This window comes from Notolepis coatsorum, assembly GCF_963971535.1.
Source record: "Notolepis coatsorum genome assembly, chromosome: 2".
NCBI lineage: Eukaryota > Metazoa > Chordata > Actinopteri > Aulopiformes > Paralepididae > Notolepis > Notolepis coatsorum.
In genome coordinates this window covers 81,891,063-81,911,234 of record NC_140166.1, presented here as the reverse complement: position 1 = coordinate 81,911,234, position 20,172 = coordinate 81,891,063, and the positions used below count along the sequence as shown (strand labels likewise).

The following is a 20,172-nucleotide window of genomic DNA, read 5'->3' as shown; positions in this document are numbered from 1 at the left end:
TAATAATAATAATAATAATAATAATAATAATAATAATAATAATAATAATAATAATAATAATAATAATAATAATAATAATAATAATAATAATAATAATAATAATAATAATAATAATAATAATAATAATAATAATAATAATAATAGGAGTAAGTGACTGTAAAACAATCACTCCAGCTGAATTTTCAGAAATATTTTGTTCTATTAATATTTTCAAATAAGTCAGATTTGAAACATTCACACGCTGTTGGCTGGCACAGCATACCTGAGTGAGAACGCACCGTGCCCATCGTGGGCAGTAATGTAACCTAACAGATCTAAACGAAGAGAAGAAAAAAAGGTAAATGTAAAGACCGCAAGAGTTATAGATTAATTTCATATAAGATTTTCAATTCAAGTCCCGTTTGTTGTTATAATATATAGGCAAATAATATAATTGTGTGTAAAATGTCCATGATCTTGACCAAAAAAAATAAACAACGAGATAAAAAAAATTGAAATAAAAACTCAACTAAATTACCACAACCAAACTGCGTCACGCACTTTAAGGAACACTTAAGACCAAATAGCTGTTGATTCTCCGACAGAGCCACATATGCATGCTGGCCCCTGAATGATATATCACCAGTTAAGATTTGTTTATACTTTATGTTGTGTTGGTGTTTTTCCTTTAGGTCGCTTTGTCTCCCCCTCCTCCTTCAGATCAGACCAGCCCCCCGGAGGCTCCCTCCTGTACGAGTGCTGTGTGTGTGTGTCTGTGTGTGTGTGTGTGTGTGTGTGTGTGTGTGTGTGTGTATGTGTACGCTAACGCGCCCGCCGTCGATCATCACCGAGGTCGTCAGTTGGCGCTGACCCGCGCTTGAGTGTCATTCTCACTGCTATAGTCTGATTTGGGCTCGTCCTCAAAGTCCCCGTACAAGTCCATGGCTTCCTCGCCGTTCACCCGCTCGCCGCTGCCGCCGTTGTTGTTGTTGTTGTTGTTGTTGGTGATCGCCATGGGGCTGGGCTCCAGCTTCATGGCGTAGGTGCTCTGGATGACGGGGATGGCGGGCTCGGGGCTGGCGGACGCGCTCGAGCACTCTGAGGGGGTCATCTGAGGAGACGGCGTGGTGGTCGCCATGGTTATGGACCCAGGATAGACCATGCTGGCAACGCTGCTGATGGGGATCGGCGGTTGTTGCCTGCGTGTGGTGTGTGGAGAGAGGTTATTAGTCGGAGTTTGTTTATTTCCCTGTTCTTTCTTTGAATGTATTCATCTTCAAATGTGACAAAAAGACAAGTGCTGAACTGCTGAGCACTGAACATGCTGTTGTGGTTCTGAAGGACTGTTCTCAACAGAGCTGTGCTCTTAGCCAGTGGTTCTGAAGGACTGTTCTCAACAGAGCTGTGCTCTTAGCCAGTGGTTCTGAAGGACTGTTCTCAACAGAGCTGTGCTCTTAGCCAGTGGTTCTGAAGGACTGTTCTCAACAGAGCTGTGCTCTTAGCCAGTGGTTCTGAAGGACTGTTCTCAACAGAGCTGTGCTCTTAGCCAGTGGTTCTGAAGGACTGTTCTCAACAGAGCTGTGCTATTAGCCAGTGGTTCCGAAGGACTGTTCTCAACAGAGCTGTGCTATTAGCCAGTGGTTCTGAAGGACTGTTCTCAACAGAGCTGTGCTCTTAGCCAGTGGTTCTGAAGGACTGTTCTCAACAGAGCTGTGCTCTTAGCCAGTGGTTCTGCTCTTAGCCAGTGGTTCTGTGAAAATGATTTGGGAAAAGAGAGATTCTCCTGACAGCTACTGTCTTTGAGTTGTTTACAAGTGGTGCCCCAGTTTATTGGTGACGTAAAGCCAATATGCGGTTAGCACCACTCTTGTCCGGTGCTGCACCGGTTGACCTCTCCCCCGGTTGACCTCTCCCCCGGCTGACCCCTCCCCCGGCTGACCCCTCCCCCGGCGACCGCGTGGCTTACAGCTGGAACACCTGGAGAGAGGCTCTCCTCGCTGACCACACACAGTAAATTAGGGGGGTTTAAGCTCCAGACTGCTGCCCTCCAGCCCTCCTCTGTAAATCTATACTATGCTTTATATCCCATAATAATGTCTGCATTACATTCCCTGTGCTTGAAAAAAAAAACTGCTGTTAATAAATCGCTGCTATTAAAAAACACTTTCAAGTGGATCTGGAAAATCTACTGATTTGAGGCTATTGTCAACTCAACCTCAAGTCTGGAGGGTGGAAAAATGAACGGACAATCTTTACTTGTGCTTGTAATGATCTTTAGCTGAGCCTGCTTGGAATAAAAGGCGTGATTCTATTTGAGTATTAAAATAATAAACAAACTGACAAATAAAGAACTAAACTTTCTCAGGATTTCATTCCATAGAAACATCTAAATTGAATAATAGGATAGATTAAAGATTCAGTACAATGAAAATGTTTTTTCAATCTCAATGTTCACATAAAATTACCCAAAATGTTAGAACTGTTGTTGTTGTTGTTGTTGTGGTGGTGGTTGTTGTTGTTGTTGTTGGGAAAATGATGACTGAATCCCTTTGATGTCTATCCCCCTAGATATCATCAGAATAAAACCATTTCAGATAACAACAATCTGCTTCCTCTAAAATATTGCATAATACACACAGGTTACTCTGATTGGCTCATCTATAATTGTTCTGATTGACCCGTCAGTTACATCTAGTCTTATAAAGGCATCCAGTGAACAGAAGGCCACGCCCCCTCAGCCTCCCGAGAGTCAGCTGTGCTCAGGGAGGGTGACCTAAAACACTTTATGACCAAATTTATGACCGAATGAAAACATCAATGTACTGGATTGATTGAGTATCAGTGGTGCGTTATTGGCAGAAATGCTACTGTATTACCTTTTCTATCCATTCAAGCTGCAGAGTGTGTTTTTGTCAGACTAAATGGTAGAATCCAGCATTGTCAGTAAGTTGCGAGTGTGTGTGTGTGTGTGTGTGTGTGTGTGTGTGTACGTGCGTGTACGTGCGTGCATGCGTGCGTGTGTGTGCGTGTGTGTGTGTGTGTGTGTGTGTGTGTGTGTGTGTGTGTGTGTGTGTGTGTGTGTGTGTGTGTGTGTGTGTGTGTGTGTGTGTGTGTGTGTGTGTGTGTGTGTGTGTGTGTGTGTGTGTGTGTGTGTGTGTGTGTGTGTGTGTGTGTGTGTGTGTGTGTGTGTGTGTGTGTGTGTGTGTGTGTGTGTGTGTGTGTGTGTAGTACCGTAAAACTTCAATTAATAGCCCAGGCTTTTATTTTCTTCAATCACTGAACTCACCCCGCCTTTATTTGGGACAGGCGTCTATATGGGACAGGCCTTGATTTGGGACAGGCGTCTATATGGGACAGGCGTCTATATGGGGCAGGCGTCTATATGGGACAGGCCTTGATTTGGGACAGGCGTCTATATGGGACAGGCGTCTATATGGGGCAGGCCTTGATTTGGGATGAATATTGCTTGTATGACATGTGCCAGCATGTACACATAGAAATAAATCAAATAAAGGTATCCATCTACTAATCCTATGGATTATGTGATTATTAATACTGCACTGCAGCAGATCCCAGTAGTGCTCAGGACAAGATGGCTGACAAGACTGAGCTCCTGCTCTTTCCATTAACACAGTGATTCTGGCAGCTCGGTTACCAAGGTTGATGGTAACCGGCTGCTAGATGACGGAAACGTGATCAATAAAGATATTGGTGACGTAGTGGCGGCTCAGAAGGTTGAAGCCACGTAACATGTACATAAAAGAAAATACAAATAAAAAAAAATCAGCTTTGCAGCGTCAATGAAAACCAGATAAACAAGGAACGTAGACCGGGCTTCTAATTGAGACCTGCCTATATTTGTTGAAAAAAAAAAACTTTATTTGGGACAGGCGTCTATTTGGAACTGTTTTAGTTGAAGTTTCACGGTGTGTGTGCACTGTGTATAGCATGTGATGCCTATGTGGGTTGACTTGTGACGTTCTTCACAGAGCACCTACCCCACAGTGAAAAACTGCCTCATTTCTTGACGTCGTGAGCGCTGCTTGTACTCGCCTATGCGGAGCTTCTTCCCGTCAATGATGCAGGTCCTCTTGGGCCTCGGCTTGTACTTATAGTTGGGGTACTTCTCTAGGTGGATCTTACTGAGCCGCGCCTGCTCCTCATAGAAGGGCTGCTTCTCCTGGTTGGACATGGACTTCCAGCGAGAGCCTACACACAACAAACGGACATGTTAGGACATCGTTATAGGAGAGAAACGCTGTGATACAAGTTTGATTTTGCCGGGTTGAGGAGGGATAGAGAATACACTTTTGCTTGTCATTTCTGAACTGTTTTCTGGTCGAAAGCAGAATTTGCGTTGTCCTTTTTAAGCATGAGTTAAAACTTAACCATTTTTAGCAACATTATAATATCAGCCATATGTGTGGCCCTCCTTCTCTGTGGCCCCTGGCTAGCCCGGCTAGTTTAACCCTGGCTAGCCCAGCTAGTTTAACCCTGGCTAGCCCAGCTAGTTTAACCCTGGCTAGCCCGGCTAGTTTAACCCTGGCTAGCCCAGCTAGTTTAACCCTTGTGCGGTGATAGGGTCTGTGGGACCCGCTTTCAATGTTTACTAAAAGAGAAATTATGCAATGAATTATTTTGAGATTCATTGGCCTTGGCTCATTTTATGTGAAGGACATGTAAACACATTTTCAATGAGAGCACACTGTGCCCCCCCCCCCTACATATGTGGTGTTTGGGACCCGAATGTGTGAAAATTGTAGGTGAAAACGAGTAAATATGGTCAAAATGTCTGCCTCCACCTCGTTTCATTTATATGTTTCAAGATAAACTGGATTTATTCCATTCATGTCTCGATATAGCACTTTTATTGATACATGTGATCCAGCATCTAGATGTAAACGTCAAAATATGAACCATATCTCTCTAGGCTGCTTGTAATTGAGATAACGTTAACATCTGCATGTTCAGATGTTATGGCTTCGTTGTTTTTAAAATCCCAATAATGTCGTTGGCCCACCGGGGTAACCAAAGGGTTCATCTGCACGGTGCCGCGGTACCCAAGAGAGAGAGGCGACTGGCGCTGGTGCGGACGCGCAACGGTAAACAACGAGAGGGCTAGTATAGTAAATACTGCTAGCTCTGTGTTCTGCCTGACGCCACTTTTAATAGCCCTGATCTATGGACTCTCCCTGCAGAGAGGACGAGGCCCATTTAGCCGCCGTCATTTTTCATGACAAACACTTACGGCGGTGACGTGCTGTAAATCCATCTGCACGCCGGAGCGGATTGAGCCACGGTGACCGATCCCACAACCCCCCCTCGCCCCTCGCCCCTCCCCCACCGCCTCCCCTCCCCTCCCCCGCCCTCCCTCCCCGCCTTCCCGCCATGGAGCTGGGAACAGATGTTTCACGTACCGGTATGTACAGGTACTAACTGCCGAGCGAGCTGAGAGAAATACGCTCGCATCCTGAACAGACGAAAATCCAACACATTCATTCGAGTGAAGGAGGATCAAATTTGGAGAGAGAGAGAAAAAACCGACGTGCCGGTTTCTGGCGGAGGTGGGGGGGGGGGGGGACGCCGAGAGGAAGATGAGGCTCGGTATATAGCCCCACTGCGTGTCTGTGAACAGTAGCGCGTCTGATTCTCTACCGCCAGGCCACTCGCCCCTCCGCAGTGTTTTCACTGTTTAATTAATCAAATTCTGTTGCTTCTCGTTATTAACATAAGACTTTTCAACGTGACACATTTATCACCGTTGCCAACGGGGCCAAACAGCCCGGCGCTTGTTGTGCCCGGCTGAAGGGAGCCTTGTGGTACAACGCTGGAGATGATGGGTTGCCAAAATGAAGGATGTTACCACCGGTCCTTCGGAAAGGTGTTCTATTATTCTAAGTGCAATAAAGAGAGCACTTAATTTCACGAGCGAGTTACTAAAAATATAATTTCGTCCGAGTGCTGGTATCAATGAAGAGAGGTCGTTATTGTTTCTGAGAGGTTAAAATGTTTCCTTTCTGTCCTTTTTAACACTAGCACAGCCATGGAGAAAATGCCACTAATTCCCGCCAGGAACGGGTCAGATGACCTGACTGCTTATATGAGAAATATGAGAAAAATAAACAGTGTAAACTATATAATTACCTCTGAATATAAAAATATTAGGTTTACCACAATGAAATGTAGGTTTGACAAATGTAGGTTTGACAAATATTATTATTTAAAAAAAATTTGGATGGAAGAGCCACACATTGACGGGCAAAGAGCCACATGCATCTCGCAAGCCACGGGTTGGCCACCCCTGCGCTAGACGCTCGCAAAGTGCTGTGACTTTCGTCTGTTCCAACGGCCCATATGGAATAACGTTCTAATTACATTTTCCTGAACTCATTTTGAAATTTCAGAAACCGTGCCAGATAAAACGGGTACTTTTAGGAAAAGTCATTGAGTGACAGAGCTGGAGCTCGACCGAGTGACGAGGATACATTTATTGAAAATGCCTAGGGGTCATTTGACCTTTTGTCGGCTGTGCTAGTGTTAAAAAAACATTTAGAATGAATTAGCCTAATTAGCTTCATTAGCTAGTTCTGCTCTGTTTACCCTCCAAAAGCCACAGTCCCACTCCCAGAGACGGTCGACGGGGGTACAGATGTTTGAAGACGGACGGAGGTCTTACCCAGGATCTTGCTGATGTTGGAGTTGTGCATGTCGGGGAAGGCCTGGAGGATCTTGCGGCGTTCGTCCTTAGCCCACACCATGAAGGCGTTCATGGGCCTCTTGATGTGGGGCTCCGTGGTGTTCCTTCCCCGGGATTCCCTATAGACCCGTGCCTCGGTGGTGCTGGCGCCCCCTGTTGGCCAACAATAATACGGTTGTTGTTTATCTGCAGAGCCATTGACTCCTTTGCTCCCTGGAAATGCCAGAGCAGGAAGAAGAGGAGAGAGCAAGGCAAGCTATTAATCACCTGCCACAGGTCACAGTCAATCATTACCCTGGCCTGTAGTGTCATCACTGCTATTTCTGGGGCCTATAGCCTGGGAGCCTGCTACCAGGGAGGGGTATCTCTTTATTGGAGCAGGCAGAACAAGTGGGTATTGTGAGTCTAAAGAGTCTAAATTCTACAAATCTACCCCAAAACCAAAATAAGAGGACTTCGGCCTTAATTGCCTGTTAAATATTTAGTCTGGCTCTCTCCGAGAGTTCACACTTCGACCGTATTCATCCAAAAGTTTCTAGAAGACGCGGCAAAGGGCGCCAACGTACATAAGGGATATGCCCCGAGGCGGTCTTAAAAAAAAGTCAAAAATAAAATAAAATCATAAAAAGAAGTAAATAATCAGGGAGGGAAGAGCAAACGCTGCCAAAAATCTCTCAAACATTCCTCCTAGAAACTGTTTCTTACATAATATACATTTAGGCGACTCCAGCATGCGTCTTTATCCTCGACCCCCAATAAACATACACGCCCACCCGCACACAACGCAGACGTGGCCAGGATGAGAGCGAACCCGCTTCTCAATCAGGCCATTCACAATCAGCATGAGGGAGGGTCTCCCCCTCCGTATTAAACTGTACATCAGGCCCATAATGCTTTCTGTTTGCATGCACATTTGCTTTCCTTTTATACGTGAGATGTGAAAGAATTAAATAAAAGCATTATGAATATTTAAACAAACAAAAACATGTTGATAAACAGGGCTTGTGGAAGAAATAAGACCAAAAAAAAGGGGAAAAGAGAAGAGAGAGAAAGGAAGACGGCAGCTTTCCATATGCTTCCGATGCATCTTTAATGACCTCAAATCTGGAAAAGAAAGCTCGGGATGACTCATCCATATTTCATCGCCCACATGTGAGATGTTCTCATTAGGAACCTTCCACTAGCGGGTCTTGGCACTCGCGTTACCTGGGGTTTGATTTCCATTATTATTATTTCAACTGATCAACAGAATCAAACCCACTGTAATGAGTAACGGAGGCGCTCCGCTGTGCGGAGAGATGTGTTCGGTGTGCAGAATGCCTGTTAGAGGAGACAGCAGCACTCTCTGAGCAGTGTGGAGACAACTGGAGGGATTCTGACTGAGAGGGAGACAGAGAGATGTCCACCCTCAGGACAGCAGGGACATGTGTGTGTGTGTGTGTGTGTGTGTGTGTGTGTGTGTGTGTGTGTGTGTGTGTGTGTGTGTGTGTGTGTGTGTGTGTGTGTGTGTGTGTGTGTGTGTGTGTGTGTGTGTGTGTGTGTGTGTGTGCGAGTGCGTGCATGTGTGCAGGTGTGCGTGTGTGCGTGCGTGTGTGTGTGTTAGGGCAGTCCCCGACTAAGGATTTGTATAGTCGACTTGTAGTCGCCAAAATTAGCAGATAGTCGACTATTAGTCGACTAAAAAAATAATAATAATAATTTGAAAATATTTTATTATTATTTTTGTTATCATTCCATTTGGGCTGTGGGGGTGCTTAATGTCTGAAGGAGTCGACGGAAGGCTTCTTGTTCTCTGCGAAAGCATGCAATTGGTCCACTGATGGATACATCTTGATATTTGTCTAGTCTAGTGTGTTCATTAGATGGGTGAAATCCTCTTTCAGTGCCTCTGTGCCTGTTTTCATAGGCAGTTAGCCTCTGGTATGTGTGCCATTTGCGTTAGCCACGCTTCTAGGCCTCTTTTCTTTTGGAAAGAATGATACATTTTTTATAATTTTTTTGCATTCGACTAAGAGGTTGGCAGTCGACTACGGCTCCTTACGATCGATTAGTCGACTATTCGACTAATAGGGGTCAGCCCTAGTGTGTGTGTGTGTATGGCCCTTTCACCCCCACAGCCCCAGTGTAATGCTTTAACAGAGATATTGGACAGATCACACTGTCCCTGCTGTGCTGACGGTGGACAACCGCGTCCAGACTAATAGATGGAGATAGAGGTCCTGCGGAGGTCAGACTGACACGTCTTAACTAGGTCTCGGGGTCCGGCTAGGACAGCCCTCTCTCCCCCCGAGCCCAACAGGACCGTGGGTCAGTACCCAGGACAGCCGCCCCCCCCGAGCCCACAGGAGCGCGGGTCAGTACCCAGGCCGACTCTGTCTCTGTTCACGGGGGCTTGTGTTTAACAGTCACGCGTAGAGGGCTGACCTTCTAATTTTTCTTCGGCATTCGAAGCTTCAGTGCCGAGATTTAATGTTGTGGGACTTGTACAGCACTTTGTCAGTGCTGTAAAGTTGAAACCTTTAAAATCTTAAGACAAACAAAACACTTTGCTTTCATGAAATATTGTAAGCCGTCATTTGAGGCTTTATAAAAGCAGCACAATGAACACAAATCTGTCAGTGCCGAGTCCGACCTCATCTTAAATAACAAACAGCATTGCTTGTTGTAGTTAACAAGAGAGGCAGAGTTGATTTAGCAAAAAAGAAAAAAATTGAATTATTATTATTATATATTTTTTTCCATTCGAATCCATGCCCATCGAACGAACCTTCGAAGCTTCGAAGTATTTAAGACAGCCCTAGTCACGCGGACACATTTATGATCCAGAAACGCTTGGCTTTATCTGGGAGAGACCGGTGCAATCTGCCCCCTCACAGGGTCACACCGCATCAGCGAGCCCAGGGGACTCAGCCCCAGTCATTTAGCTGTGTGGCCAATGGAGCTTCAGATCCCCAGTGCTATCAGGCATCTGACGGCCAGACCATACTCTCATCTCCATGCCCTCATCTCTCCCTCTGCCTCTCTCTCTCTCTCTTCTCTCTCTCTATCCCACTCTCTCTCCCCCCCCTCTCTCTCTCTCTCTCTCTCTCTCTCTCTCTCTCTCTCTCTCTCTCTCTCTCTCTCCTCTCTCTCTCTTCTCTCTCTCTCTCTCTCTCCTCTCTCTCTCTCACTCTCTCTCCCACTCTTCTCCTCTCTCTCTCTGTCTCTCTCTCTGTCTCTCTCTCTGTCTCTCTCTCGCTCTCTCTCTCTCTCTCTCTCTCTCTCTCTCTCTCTCTCTCTCTCTCTCTCTCTCTCTCTCTCTCTCTCTCTCTCTCTCTCTCTCTCTCTCTCTCTCTCTTCAGAAGCCTGGGGAGAGAGAGGCTCTGTAATCTGAAAATGCCATTTGCTTTGGGAAGCTCAGCCCTTTAATATATATATATGCATAGGGTTATATCTGAACAGGCACACACACACACACGCACACATGCACGCACGCACGCACGCACGCACGCACACACACACACACACACACACACACACACACACACACACACACACACACACACACACACACATACACACACACACACACACACACACACACACACACACACACACACACACACACACACACACACACACACACACACACACGTGGAGCGGTCTCTTGCCCCCATCTCACACTCATAAACCGAATCCCCCCTTTTTTGCGTGTTTCCTCTTGCAAACAGAGAAAAAGCCCTTTGGCCCGGCCCTAGCCTGCTGCTTTAAGCCATCGCGGATTCGGAAATAATACACTACCTTTTGCAGCCACCGATCCCCACCGCCACCCGCCCCCGCCGCCCTCCCAGTACGTTAATTTCATTTAGCACGCACTCACTGTACAGGAGAAATTGATTTCACTTTGTTTGGTTTTGACAACCATGTTTATTGTGCAATGAAATGTGGTGTGGCGCGCGGGCTGACAGTATCCATCAACGCAGGGGCAATGTGCTGACGGCCGGGGCCAGATGAAGGTATTCATTAGCCCAGGAGCGCGGCGCTCACTCAGACACGACAGCCAGTGTCTGCGCCCCGGGATCGCTGCTTCTAATTTACGACGCCACCCGTGCCCATTACTCTAGCACTGACACTGATTCAGCAATTTATATACTGGCATGCATGCGTACGGGCAGAGGTGAGCTTCTTACAAGGGAGGAGGACAAAACAAGCGGCTGCCATCGCTATCGCTACACACACACACACACACACATGGTGCTGGTGGTGCCGCACACGTTCACCCCCCCACCCCCCCCACCCGCCGTGGTTAGCGAGGAAACCAGCCACTTGACTTAGTTCATTAGGGAGGAAGCCAGGGAAGACGCTGTTGTGGCAGATGAGGAAGTATCTTCTCCCACTTGTTATTTGCTCCAGCAGGCCATAGAGAGGACCTGTACACGCGGCAGCGTTACATCAACGGCACAGCGGTGGTGGCGGTGCTCTTGACTATACGGTATATGTACTGTGGGTGGCGTGTGCCGGCGGTGAGCGCTGAACGTACAGGAGGTCTGCCGGGTCCCCAGGAGCTGTGACCTGAGGGGGGATTTGTTTGGCCTATGATCGCTGTGCAGCGGTCGCTCTGTGGGGCCACACAGGTGGAATGGAGACAGTAGCGTTTCCAAACATACAAGGTTCCATACATACAAGGTTCCATACATACAAGGTTCCATACATACAAGGTTACAAACATACAAGTGTACAAACATACAAGGTTCCATACATACAAGGTTCCATACATACAAGGTTCCAAACATGCAAGGTTCCAAACATACAAGGTTGCATACATACAAGGTTCCAAACATACAAGGTTCCAAACATACAAGGTTCCAAACATACAAGGTTGCATACATACAAGGTTCCATACATACAAGGTTCCAAACATACAAGGTTCCATACGTACAATGGTCCATAAATGCAAGGTTACAAACATACAAGGTTGCATACATACAAGGTTCCATACATACAAGGTTCCATACATACAAGGTTCCAAACATACAAGTGTACAAACATAGAAGTTTCCAAACATACAATGTTCCATACATACAAGGTTCCATACATACAAGGTTCCATACATACAAGGTTCCAAACATACAAGGTTCCATACATACAAGGTTCCAAACATATAAGGTTGCATACATACAAGGTTCCATACAAGGTTCCAAACATACAAGGTTCCATACATACAAGGTTCCAAACGTACAAATGTACAAACATACAAGGTTCCATACAAGGTTCCAAACATACAAGGTTCCAAACATACAAGTGTACAAACATACAAGGTTCCATACAAGGTTCCATACATACAAGGTTCCAAACATACAAGGTTCCAAACATACAAGGTTCCAAACATACACATTAGGCAAGACAATTAGCCTTAGAGGAGACAGTCAGAGGAGACAGTCAGAGGAGACAGTCAGAGGAGACAGTCAGCCTTAGAAGAGACAGTAAGAGGAGACAGTCAGAGGAGACAGTCAGAGAAGACAGTCAGCCTTAGAGAAGACAGTCAGCCTTAGAGGAGACAGTCAGAGGAGACAGTCAGCCTTAGAGGAGACAGTCAGCCTTAGAGGAGACAGTCAGAGAAGACAGTCAGCCTTAGAGGAGACAGTCAGAGAAGACAGTCAGCCTTAGAGGAGACAGTCAGCCTTAGAGGAGACAGTCAGAGGAGACAGTCAGCCTTAGAGGAGACAGTCAGCCTTAGAGGAGACAGTCAACCTTAGAGGAGACAGTCAGAGAAGACAGTCAGCCTTAGAGGAGACAGTCAGAGAAGACAGTCAGCCTTAGAGGAGACAGTCAGAGGAGACAGTCAGCCTTAGAGGAGACAGTCAGAGGAGACAGTCAGCCTTAGAGGAGACAGTCAGACAGTCAGCCTTAGAGGAGACAGTCAGAGGAGACAGTCAGCCTTAGAGGAGACAGTCAGAGGAGACAGTCAGCCTTAGAGGAGACAGTCAGAGGAGACAGTCAGCCTTAGAAGAGACAGTCAGAGGAGACAGTCAGCCTTAGAGGAGACAGTCAGAGAAGACAGTCAGCCTTAGAGGAGACAGTCAGAGAAGACAGTCAGCCTTAGAGAAGACAGTCAGCCTTAGAAGAGACAGTCAGAGAAGATAGTCAGCCTTAGAAGAGACAGTCAGAGGAGACAATCAGCCTTAGAAGAGACAGTCAGAGGAGACAGTCAGCCTTAGAGGAGACAGTCAGAGGAGACAGTCAGCCTTAGAAGAGACAGTCAGAGGAGACAATCAGCCTTAGAAGAGACAGTCAGAGGAGACAGTCAGCCTTAGAAGAGACAGTCAGAGGAGACAGTCAGCCTTTCAAGTTTCAAGTTTCAAGTTTCAAGTTTCTTTAATAGTTGTCATACAGAAGTACAGAATACTTTTGTACAAAATGCTTCTTACTGTTGCGCTCCAGAGACTGTGCATGACAAGATAAGTATGAAATAAAAACATAGTAAAAATTAGAAGTAAAAAAAGAGGTCACAGTGTTCAGTTTAGACATATGTACAATGTTCGTAGACGTAGTTCCCATACAATATACAATACTGTGCAGTGTACTAATATACAATACTATATAGTGCAAGGCATAAATGGACGAGGTGCAGTTTAGGTACAATTCACAGTAGGTGTACGAGTTGTAGTGCAAATCCTTTATCAATAAATATAAAGTGTAAGAGGAGCCAGTCAGAGGAGACAGTCAGCCTTAGAAGAGACAGTCAGAGGAGACAATCAGCCTTAGAAGAGACAGTCAGAGGAGACAGTCAGCCTTAGAAGAGACAGTCAGAGGAGACAGTCAGCCTTAGAGGAGACAGTCAGCCTTAGAGGAGCCAGTCAGAGGAGACAGTCAGCCTTAGAGGAGACAGTCAGAGGAGACAGTCAGCCTTAGAGGAGACAGTCAGAGGAGACAGTAAGGTGCAGCATAATTCTCCCCATAAACAAACAACAAGCAATTTACTGGAATATTGTTTCTGTCTTCCAATAAATAAATAAAAACAACAGCACGACACTGCTCTGACATTTTTACAAATGAGCATTAACTGATGGTGTTTTTTTTTTGGGAAGCGGGCCAATTGGGAATCAGTTAGTTAGGTGTGTGATTGTGTAAATAAATACAGATGTTTAGCGGTGACAGGGGCAAGCCCCCCGGGTTGCAGCGGGGGAGGGGGGGTGTGCGGAGGAGGGAACGCTGCTTAATAGGATTTATTGTGATTCATGAGGCCTGCAGCTCAATGTGACGGAGCGATATGAGAATCCCCTTTTAATTTGTCTCTCCTGGAAACGCCACAGATGAGCAGCATGAATTACAGAGACAGAGAGACAGGGAGACAGAGAGGGGGGGGGGGGGATGAAGAGAATGAGAGAAGAAAGTCCAGCAGTCTATCACACCTGTGTGCTGCAGGCCAAGACTAGACCCTGTACTGAACACAGCCAGAGGGAGCTCCGCCCCCCCCCCCCTTCTCCTCTCTCCCCTCCCCTCCCTTCCCTCATCCCTCTCTCCTCTCCCTCTCCTTTTTCTTCTCCCTTCTACTCCCCCCCCTCTCCTTTCCCTTCTCCTCCTCTCTCACCCTCTCCTCTCCCTTGTACTCCCCCGTCCTCTCTTTCTCCTATCCCCCCTCTCCCTCTCCTCCCCCTTCCCACTCCCTTCTCCTCTACCTCTCCCTTCTACCCCCCATTTCTTCTCCTCCCCTCTCACCCTCTCCTCTCCCTTCTACCCACTTCCTTCTCCCTTATCCTCCCCCTCCTCTCTTTCTCCTCCCCCTTCCCTCTGACCGCTTCTCTTCTCCCTCTCCTCCCCCTTCCCACTCCCCTCTCCCTTCCTTCACCCCTCCCTCCTCTCCCTTCTCCCCTCTCTCCTCCCCGTCTCCTTTCCATTATCCTCCCCTCTCACCCTCTCCTCCCCTCTCCTCTCCTCCCCCTTCCCACTCTCCTCCCCATTCCCACTCCCCTCTCCTCCCCCTTCCCACTCCCCTCTCCTCCCCTCTCCTCTCCTCGCCCTTCCCACTCCCCTCTCCTCCCCACTCCCCTCTCCTTCTCCCACTCCTCCCCCTTCCCACTCCCCTCTCCTTCTCCCTCTCCACCCCCTTCCCACTCTCCTCTCCTCCCCCTCTCCTCTCCCTCTTCCTCCCCTTCCCACGCCCCTCTACTCTCCCTCTCACCCCCTCTCCTCTCCCTCTCCTCTCCTCCCCCTTCCCACTCCCCTCTCATCTCCCTCTCCTCCCCTTCCCCTCTCCCTCTCCTCCTCCCCCTCTCCTCTCCCTCTCCCTCCCCTTCCCACTCCCCTCTCTCCTCTCCCTCTCCTCCCCTTCCCCTCTCCCTCTCCTCTCCCTCTCCTCCCCTTCCCCTCTCCCTCTCCTCCTCCCCTCCCCCTCTCCTCTCCCTCTCCCTCCCCTTCCCACGCCCCTCTCCTCTCCCTCTCCTCTCCTCCCCATTCCCACTCCCCTCTCCTCTCCCTCTCCTCCCCTTCCTCCCCTTCCCCTCCCCTCTCCCTCCCCTCTCCTCTCCCTCTCCTCCCCTCTCACACTCCCCTCCCTTCTCCCTCTCCCTCACTCCTCTTTGTTCTGGAGGGCAGACACATACTGTCACCCAGGAATCCACTCAGGAGGATGAGCCTCAGTGAGCAGCAACGACCAGGCAGACCTGCCAAGCCCTCCTCCCCGCCGGGATCCAAACAAACACCTCGCGCTGGAGGTATTTAACGGCTGACAATAGGGCCCATCCCTCAGTGTGGGATCAGCCCAGATTAATGTGTATGGACAGATACAACCCAGAGCTCAGGATCCAGCTCATAGTCTAATTAAACCATTACAAAGTACAAGTGATTTAAGCCTCACTTTACCACGTCAATCCTTTTCTTCTCCCCGGAGTTGGATGCCTCCATTTAAATCCTGCCATTTGTGTATGTGTGTGTGTGTGTGTGTGTGTGTGTGTGTGTGTGTGTGTGTGTGTGTGTGTGTGTGTGTGTGTGTGTGTGTGTGTGTGTGTGTGTGTGTGTGTGTGTGTGTGTGTGTGTGTGTGTGTGTGTGTGTGTGTGTGTGTGTGCGTGCGTGCGTGCGTGCGTGCGTGCGTGCGTGCGTGCGTGCGTGCGTGCGTGCGTGCGTGCGTGCGTGCGTGCGTGCGTGCGTGCGTGCGTGCGTGCGTGCGTGTGTGTGTGTGCGTGTGTGTGTGTATGGGAGTATGGGAACAGAGGACTGACATGTTGCTACATGCTGGCTATAGCTTTTACTTTTGTTTGCTCTATCATCTCTAGCATGCCATGATCCTTAAAGTGGGGCATAATACATTCCTGTTCACACCCAGGTATCACCCATGTGCGTGCACTGCACACATGCGCACACGCACACACACACACACGCACACATGCATACACACACACACACACACAGAGAAGTTGAAAACGGAGCACCCTTATTGATCATGTTAATCTATTCAGCTATTATTTTCACGACTTGATATGCATCATAATGCCTCAGAGCAGCTTTAAACAGAGAGAGAGAGCTCCTTCTGGGACAACATCCCGAGCAATAAGAGCCATGGCTGAACTCCCGTGGCTTCCCTGTGGAAGAAACACAACACAAACCTCTCCAAACAATCAAACTGTGAAGAGCCGGCATAACAGCTCTGAGCGACCGGCGTGCATAAACACCGGATGTTTTTTAGTTGTCGTTGTTGTTGTTGTTGTATAACAACAATGCAACCCTGTTGCTCCCGTTCATTCCACGAGGAATTATTATTATTATTATTATTATTACTACTAGAAGCCTCTGATATAGTGCGGCAGTGAGCGTTTCAGATGAACCCCCCCGCTTCCTGCTTCCACGCGTCGCTCAACGCCCCCTCTGTTACCGGGGCGGGAGCGTCGTCAGCGACGGGGGCGGTCTCTGGACAAACACACGAGCCCCGGCAGCAGACGCGCTCCTCGCTGCCACATGTTGAATGAACAAAGGGGGGCCCGGCGCGGAGGCCTTTGTGGTATTTTGTTAATGTTTTTCATCTGAGCTTAAAAAGACCTAATGACTCTGCGGTGGACTGATGCATGTGGGCCCGTGGGTTTCGCGAAAAATGAAGGAAATTCTATCTATTTCCATACCGCGCCCCAATCCCCCCGCCCCCCGTTCGTTTCCAATAGCCCTCGTTAGGGACGTTGGCAGCTGTTAATTTGGTTGCTGCATGCTTCGCAAATATTAGTTTAAGCAACCTAAAGCTTTCTGCGAGCGGCGCGCGATGACAGGGCCGCACTGTGTACGCCGGGCAGCTCAATGCGGCCGCTCTGTTCTGCAAGGAGAGGTTCGACGACACACAAGAGGCTCTCTCACACTGTCTCGGTGTTCTCGGCCGTGGCCAGTGATTTTCCTCTTACGGCGGCGATGTCCTGTATCTACATACGCAGGGGCGTAAAGTACTTGAGTAATTGTACTTCGTTACAATACTTAAAAGAACACGATGACGTTTTGGGTAAATTGGCTTACCGTCTTCTCCAGAGAGAGACAAGAAGATAGATACCAGTTTCCTCTGTGTGCGTTCAGTAGATCTGGCTTCGCCTTCACGTTAGCCTAGCTTAGCACAATGAATGGAAGCGGACATGACCGGTTAGCCTTCGGGAGAGGTGTTAGTTGGACAATGCCTAGGCTAACCGGTCATGTCTGCTTCCATTCATTGTGCTAAGCTATAGGCTAACGTGCAGCCAGATCGCTTTCTACTGAACGCACAGAGAGGAAACTGGTATCTATCTTCTTGTCTCTCTCTGGAGAAGACGGTAAGCCAATTTCCCCAAATGTTGGTGTGCTCCTTTAAGTACTGTTTTTGTGGATTTGTACTTTACTCGAGTATTATTAGGTTTGTATACTTTTACTCAATTACATTTCAGAGGGAAAAAAACATACTTTTTACTCCTTACATTTAAAATGCAGACCTACAAAGTACAAATCTCGCAGGTCCAGCCATTTTAATTAGTATATTTGTTTCTCTGGCCGAACTAACGTTAACGTTATTAATCCTGCGGCCGCTCTTTATTTAAAGACAGCCAATCAAATCCCCATCAATGGAAAATGAACCCGCCCATACCCATGCTGATTGGTCCTTGTGCAAGACTAGAAAGCGATCTTTGATTAAACGCCTGCAATCAGAAGAATAGACAGTCAGAAAAAAAGTTTTTACTTTTACTTTTTAGTACTTAAGTACATTTAAAAGTAGAAACTTTTGGACTTTTACTCAAGTGTGTTTTTAGCCAGATACTCTGACTCTTACTTGAGTACGATTTTGAGACGGTACCCATACTTTCACTTAAGTATAATGTCTGGGTACTTTTTACACCCCTGCACCCGGGACGAAAGCAGTGATGAACGGCGGGTCCGCATGCGAACACCGAGGTGGGCTTGAGAATCGTCATTTTGAGGGTATATAGAAAAGTCCCTGAAAACAAGGGTCTCAGAAGTCAACATGTTCTCATGAGTGTAAACACATTCTGCTCGTAAAGAGCAGACTTTTAATGTGGGCACATCGTCTCCTAACCTTCCCATCACTCACTCCCCCCCCCCCCCCTGGGCTTTTCCTGGTTGGCAAAGTTGAAACCAGCCAGACGGACGACTAGATTTGTGGCGTAAAGAAAGAGATGAAATGGTGACTGCGTCGTCGTGTGAGTTATGTGCAGTGCCCTGGCACCGAGCCACACACTCTCTCTCTCTGCCTCCTGGGAAGAGGACCTTCGATGGCCCACTAACCTCAGCCTGATCCTAATCCATAGCCCCGCTGGGAACGTCGTCTGGCGTTGTAGCCTTTCCCCCCTCGGCCCCCACGCAGGACTTAAAAGGACACGACTGAGAGCCCGGGGTGTGCGCGCCTCTCGCTCCTGTCCCCGACTCCTCGCTATATGGCCGCGGACAGGTTCCCACTGGGAGGCCGGGGACCCGGAGGCGCATCTGTGCCCCGCGGGCCAGAAGGGTTGGGACCGGGGCCGCCGCCTCCTCCTCCTCCGGGCCACGCCACGGCTCGCATGGGAAACGTCTCTTTAACGAAACCACTAAGTGCACCTCTGCACTCCTCATCCTCCGGCATGATGGGTGTGATGTGAAAGCAGACGTGATAAATAATTCAGGCATCTGCTTCTCGGTTAGTTAGTTAGTCAAAAACGAGGAACTTTTAACGAGAGGTGAGAGCCAGAACGCCGTGTGTAAAAATACAAGTGAACTAATTATTCACAAACATTTCAGGGAGGGGTGGTGGTGGTGGTGGGGGGGGGGGGGGGAGGGGGGGGGGGGGCGGTGGGGGCGGTGGGGGCGGTGGGAAATGTGTGTAACGCGCCTCTGTCCAAAGCTGCTGAGGTCTTGCATTGTCCCGAGAAATATCTTATCCTTCTGCCTTCGACCATCTGTCACCCGCCGAAGGTGAGTCAGATCCATGCCCCACCCCCCCCCCCCCTCCCCCCTCCCCCCACCCACTCGGCCTCTGAAGTGCCATGGAAACTGCCGCAAATATTTGCGTCGGACAAACACGGTTGAACACCGAGCTGCTCTCGCACACCGTCCAAGGAGCCAGGGCCAACAAAAGGGTATGGATGACGCTTTGTCACGCGGGTGCTATACCCGCATTTACACCCCAGTGCCCGGGACCTCAAACAAGCCCAGCCGCGGCGGCAGCAGAGGTTGGAGAAAAGCCAGCTTTGTCCTCAGGCAGCCTTGTCCTACCCTCACCCACCTGTGAAAACCTTGGAGTCACGGCCCTTTCAAACAGCAATTACACACCCCCCCACACACACACGTGCACGCACACGCACATGCACACACGCACGCACACCGGGCAGTGCAGAACTGAGCCCCACAGAGCAGCAGGCTCTCTCTTGCTGTGCTAAGAGGGGTTCTGTCGAGGGACGGTATCGATCGATACGTCCTTGTTCTGTACAAAAAATTACATGGGATGAACCGGTAGGATACTAGCCGTGGTGCGTGTGGGATCTCGTGAGAAGGGTGTGAATAATAGTTCAAATAAAAAATAAATAAGGTGAATAATAATAAACACATTATAATGTCTTCATGGACATCATTTAGAAGAAACAAAGACGGGGCTGACCGTTGACTGTGAGGGAAGAAAAGACGTATAGAGGGTCAGAGACGAGGGCGGCTGGGTGGCGCAGCGGTCTAAGCGCTCGTCACCAACGCGAGAGACACCGGTATTGAATCCGGCTGTCAGCGGTGCCTCCGGCTTGGGCCGGCCGTCATACTGACTCAATCGGCAGAGTCAGCGGGAGGGAGTCGATGGGTGGTAGTCTGGTCGTTGTAAACAGCGACTCCTACAGGTCGGTCAGGGCGCCTGCACAGCGAGGGAGGGAGATGGTGAGGGTAGTGTGAGCCTCCCACACGTTACACCTCGCCAACGAGAGTCCGCGCTGGCAGGTGAAAAGATGTGGCTGGCTGACTCCGCATCGGAGGGGACACGCGATAGTATCTATCAACCCTCCTACGACCGACCAGTGGGGGGCGCATGCGAGCAACGATCAAG

At 48.6% G+C, this 20,172-nt stretch overlaps 1 protein-coding gene across 1 annotated transcript; it reads right to left on the bottom strand.

The window, feature by feature from the left end:
- Positions 1-218: 218 nt before the first annotated feature.
- Positions 219-18,732, bottom strand: sox6 (SRY-box transcription factor 6; the record flags this gene model as incomplete). The annotated part of the gene is made up of 4 exons (XM_084308244.1): positions 219-1,178; positions 3,978-4,188; positions 6,656-6,829; positions 18,570-18,732. The coding sequence occupies 4 exons, from the start codon at positions 18,730-18,732 to the stop codon at positions 836-838; spliced, it is 891 nt and encodes a 296-aa protein (XP_084164370.1). The 3' UTR covers positions 219-835.
- Positions 18,733-20,172: the final 1,440 nt, after the last annotated feature.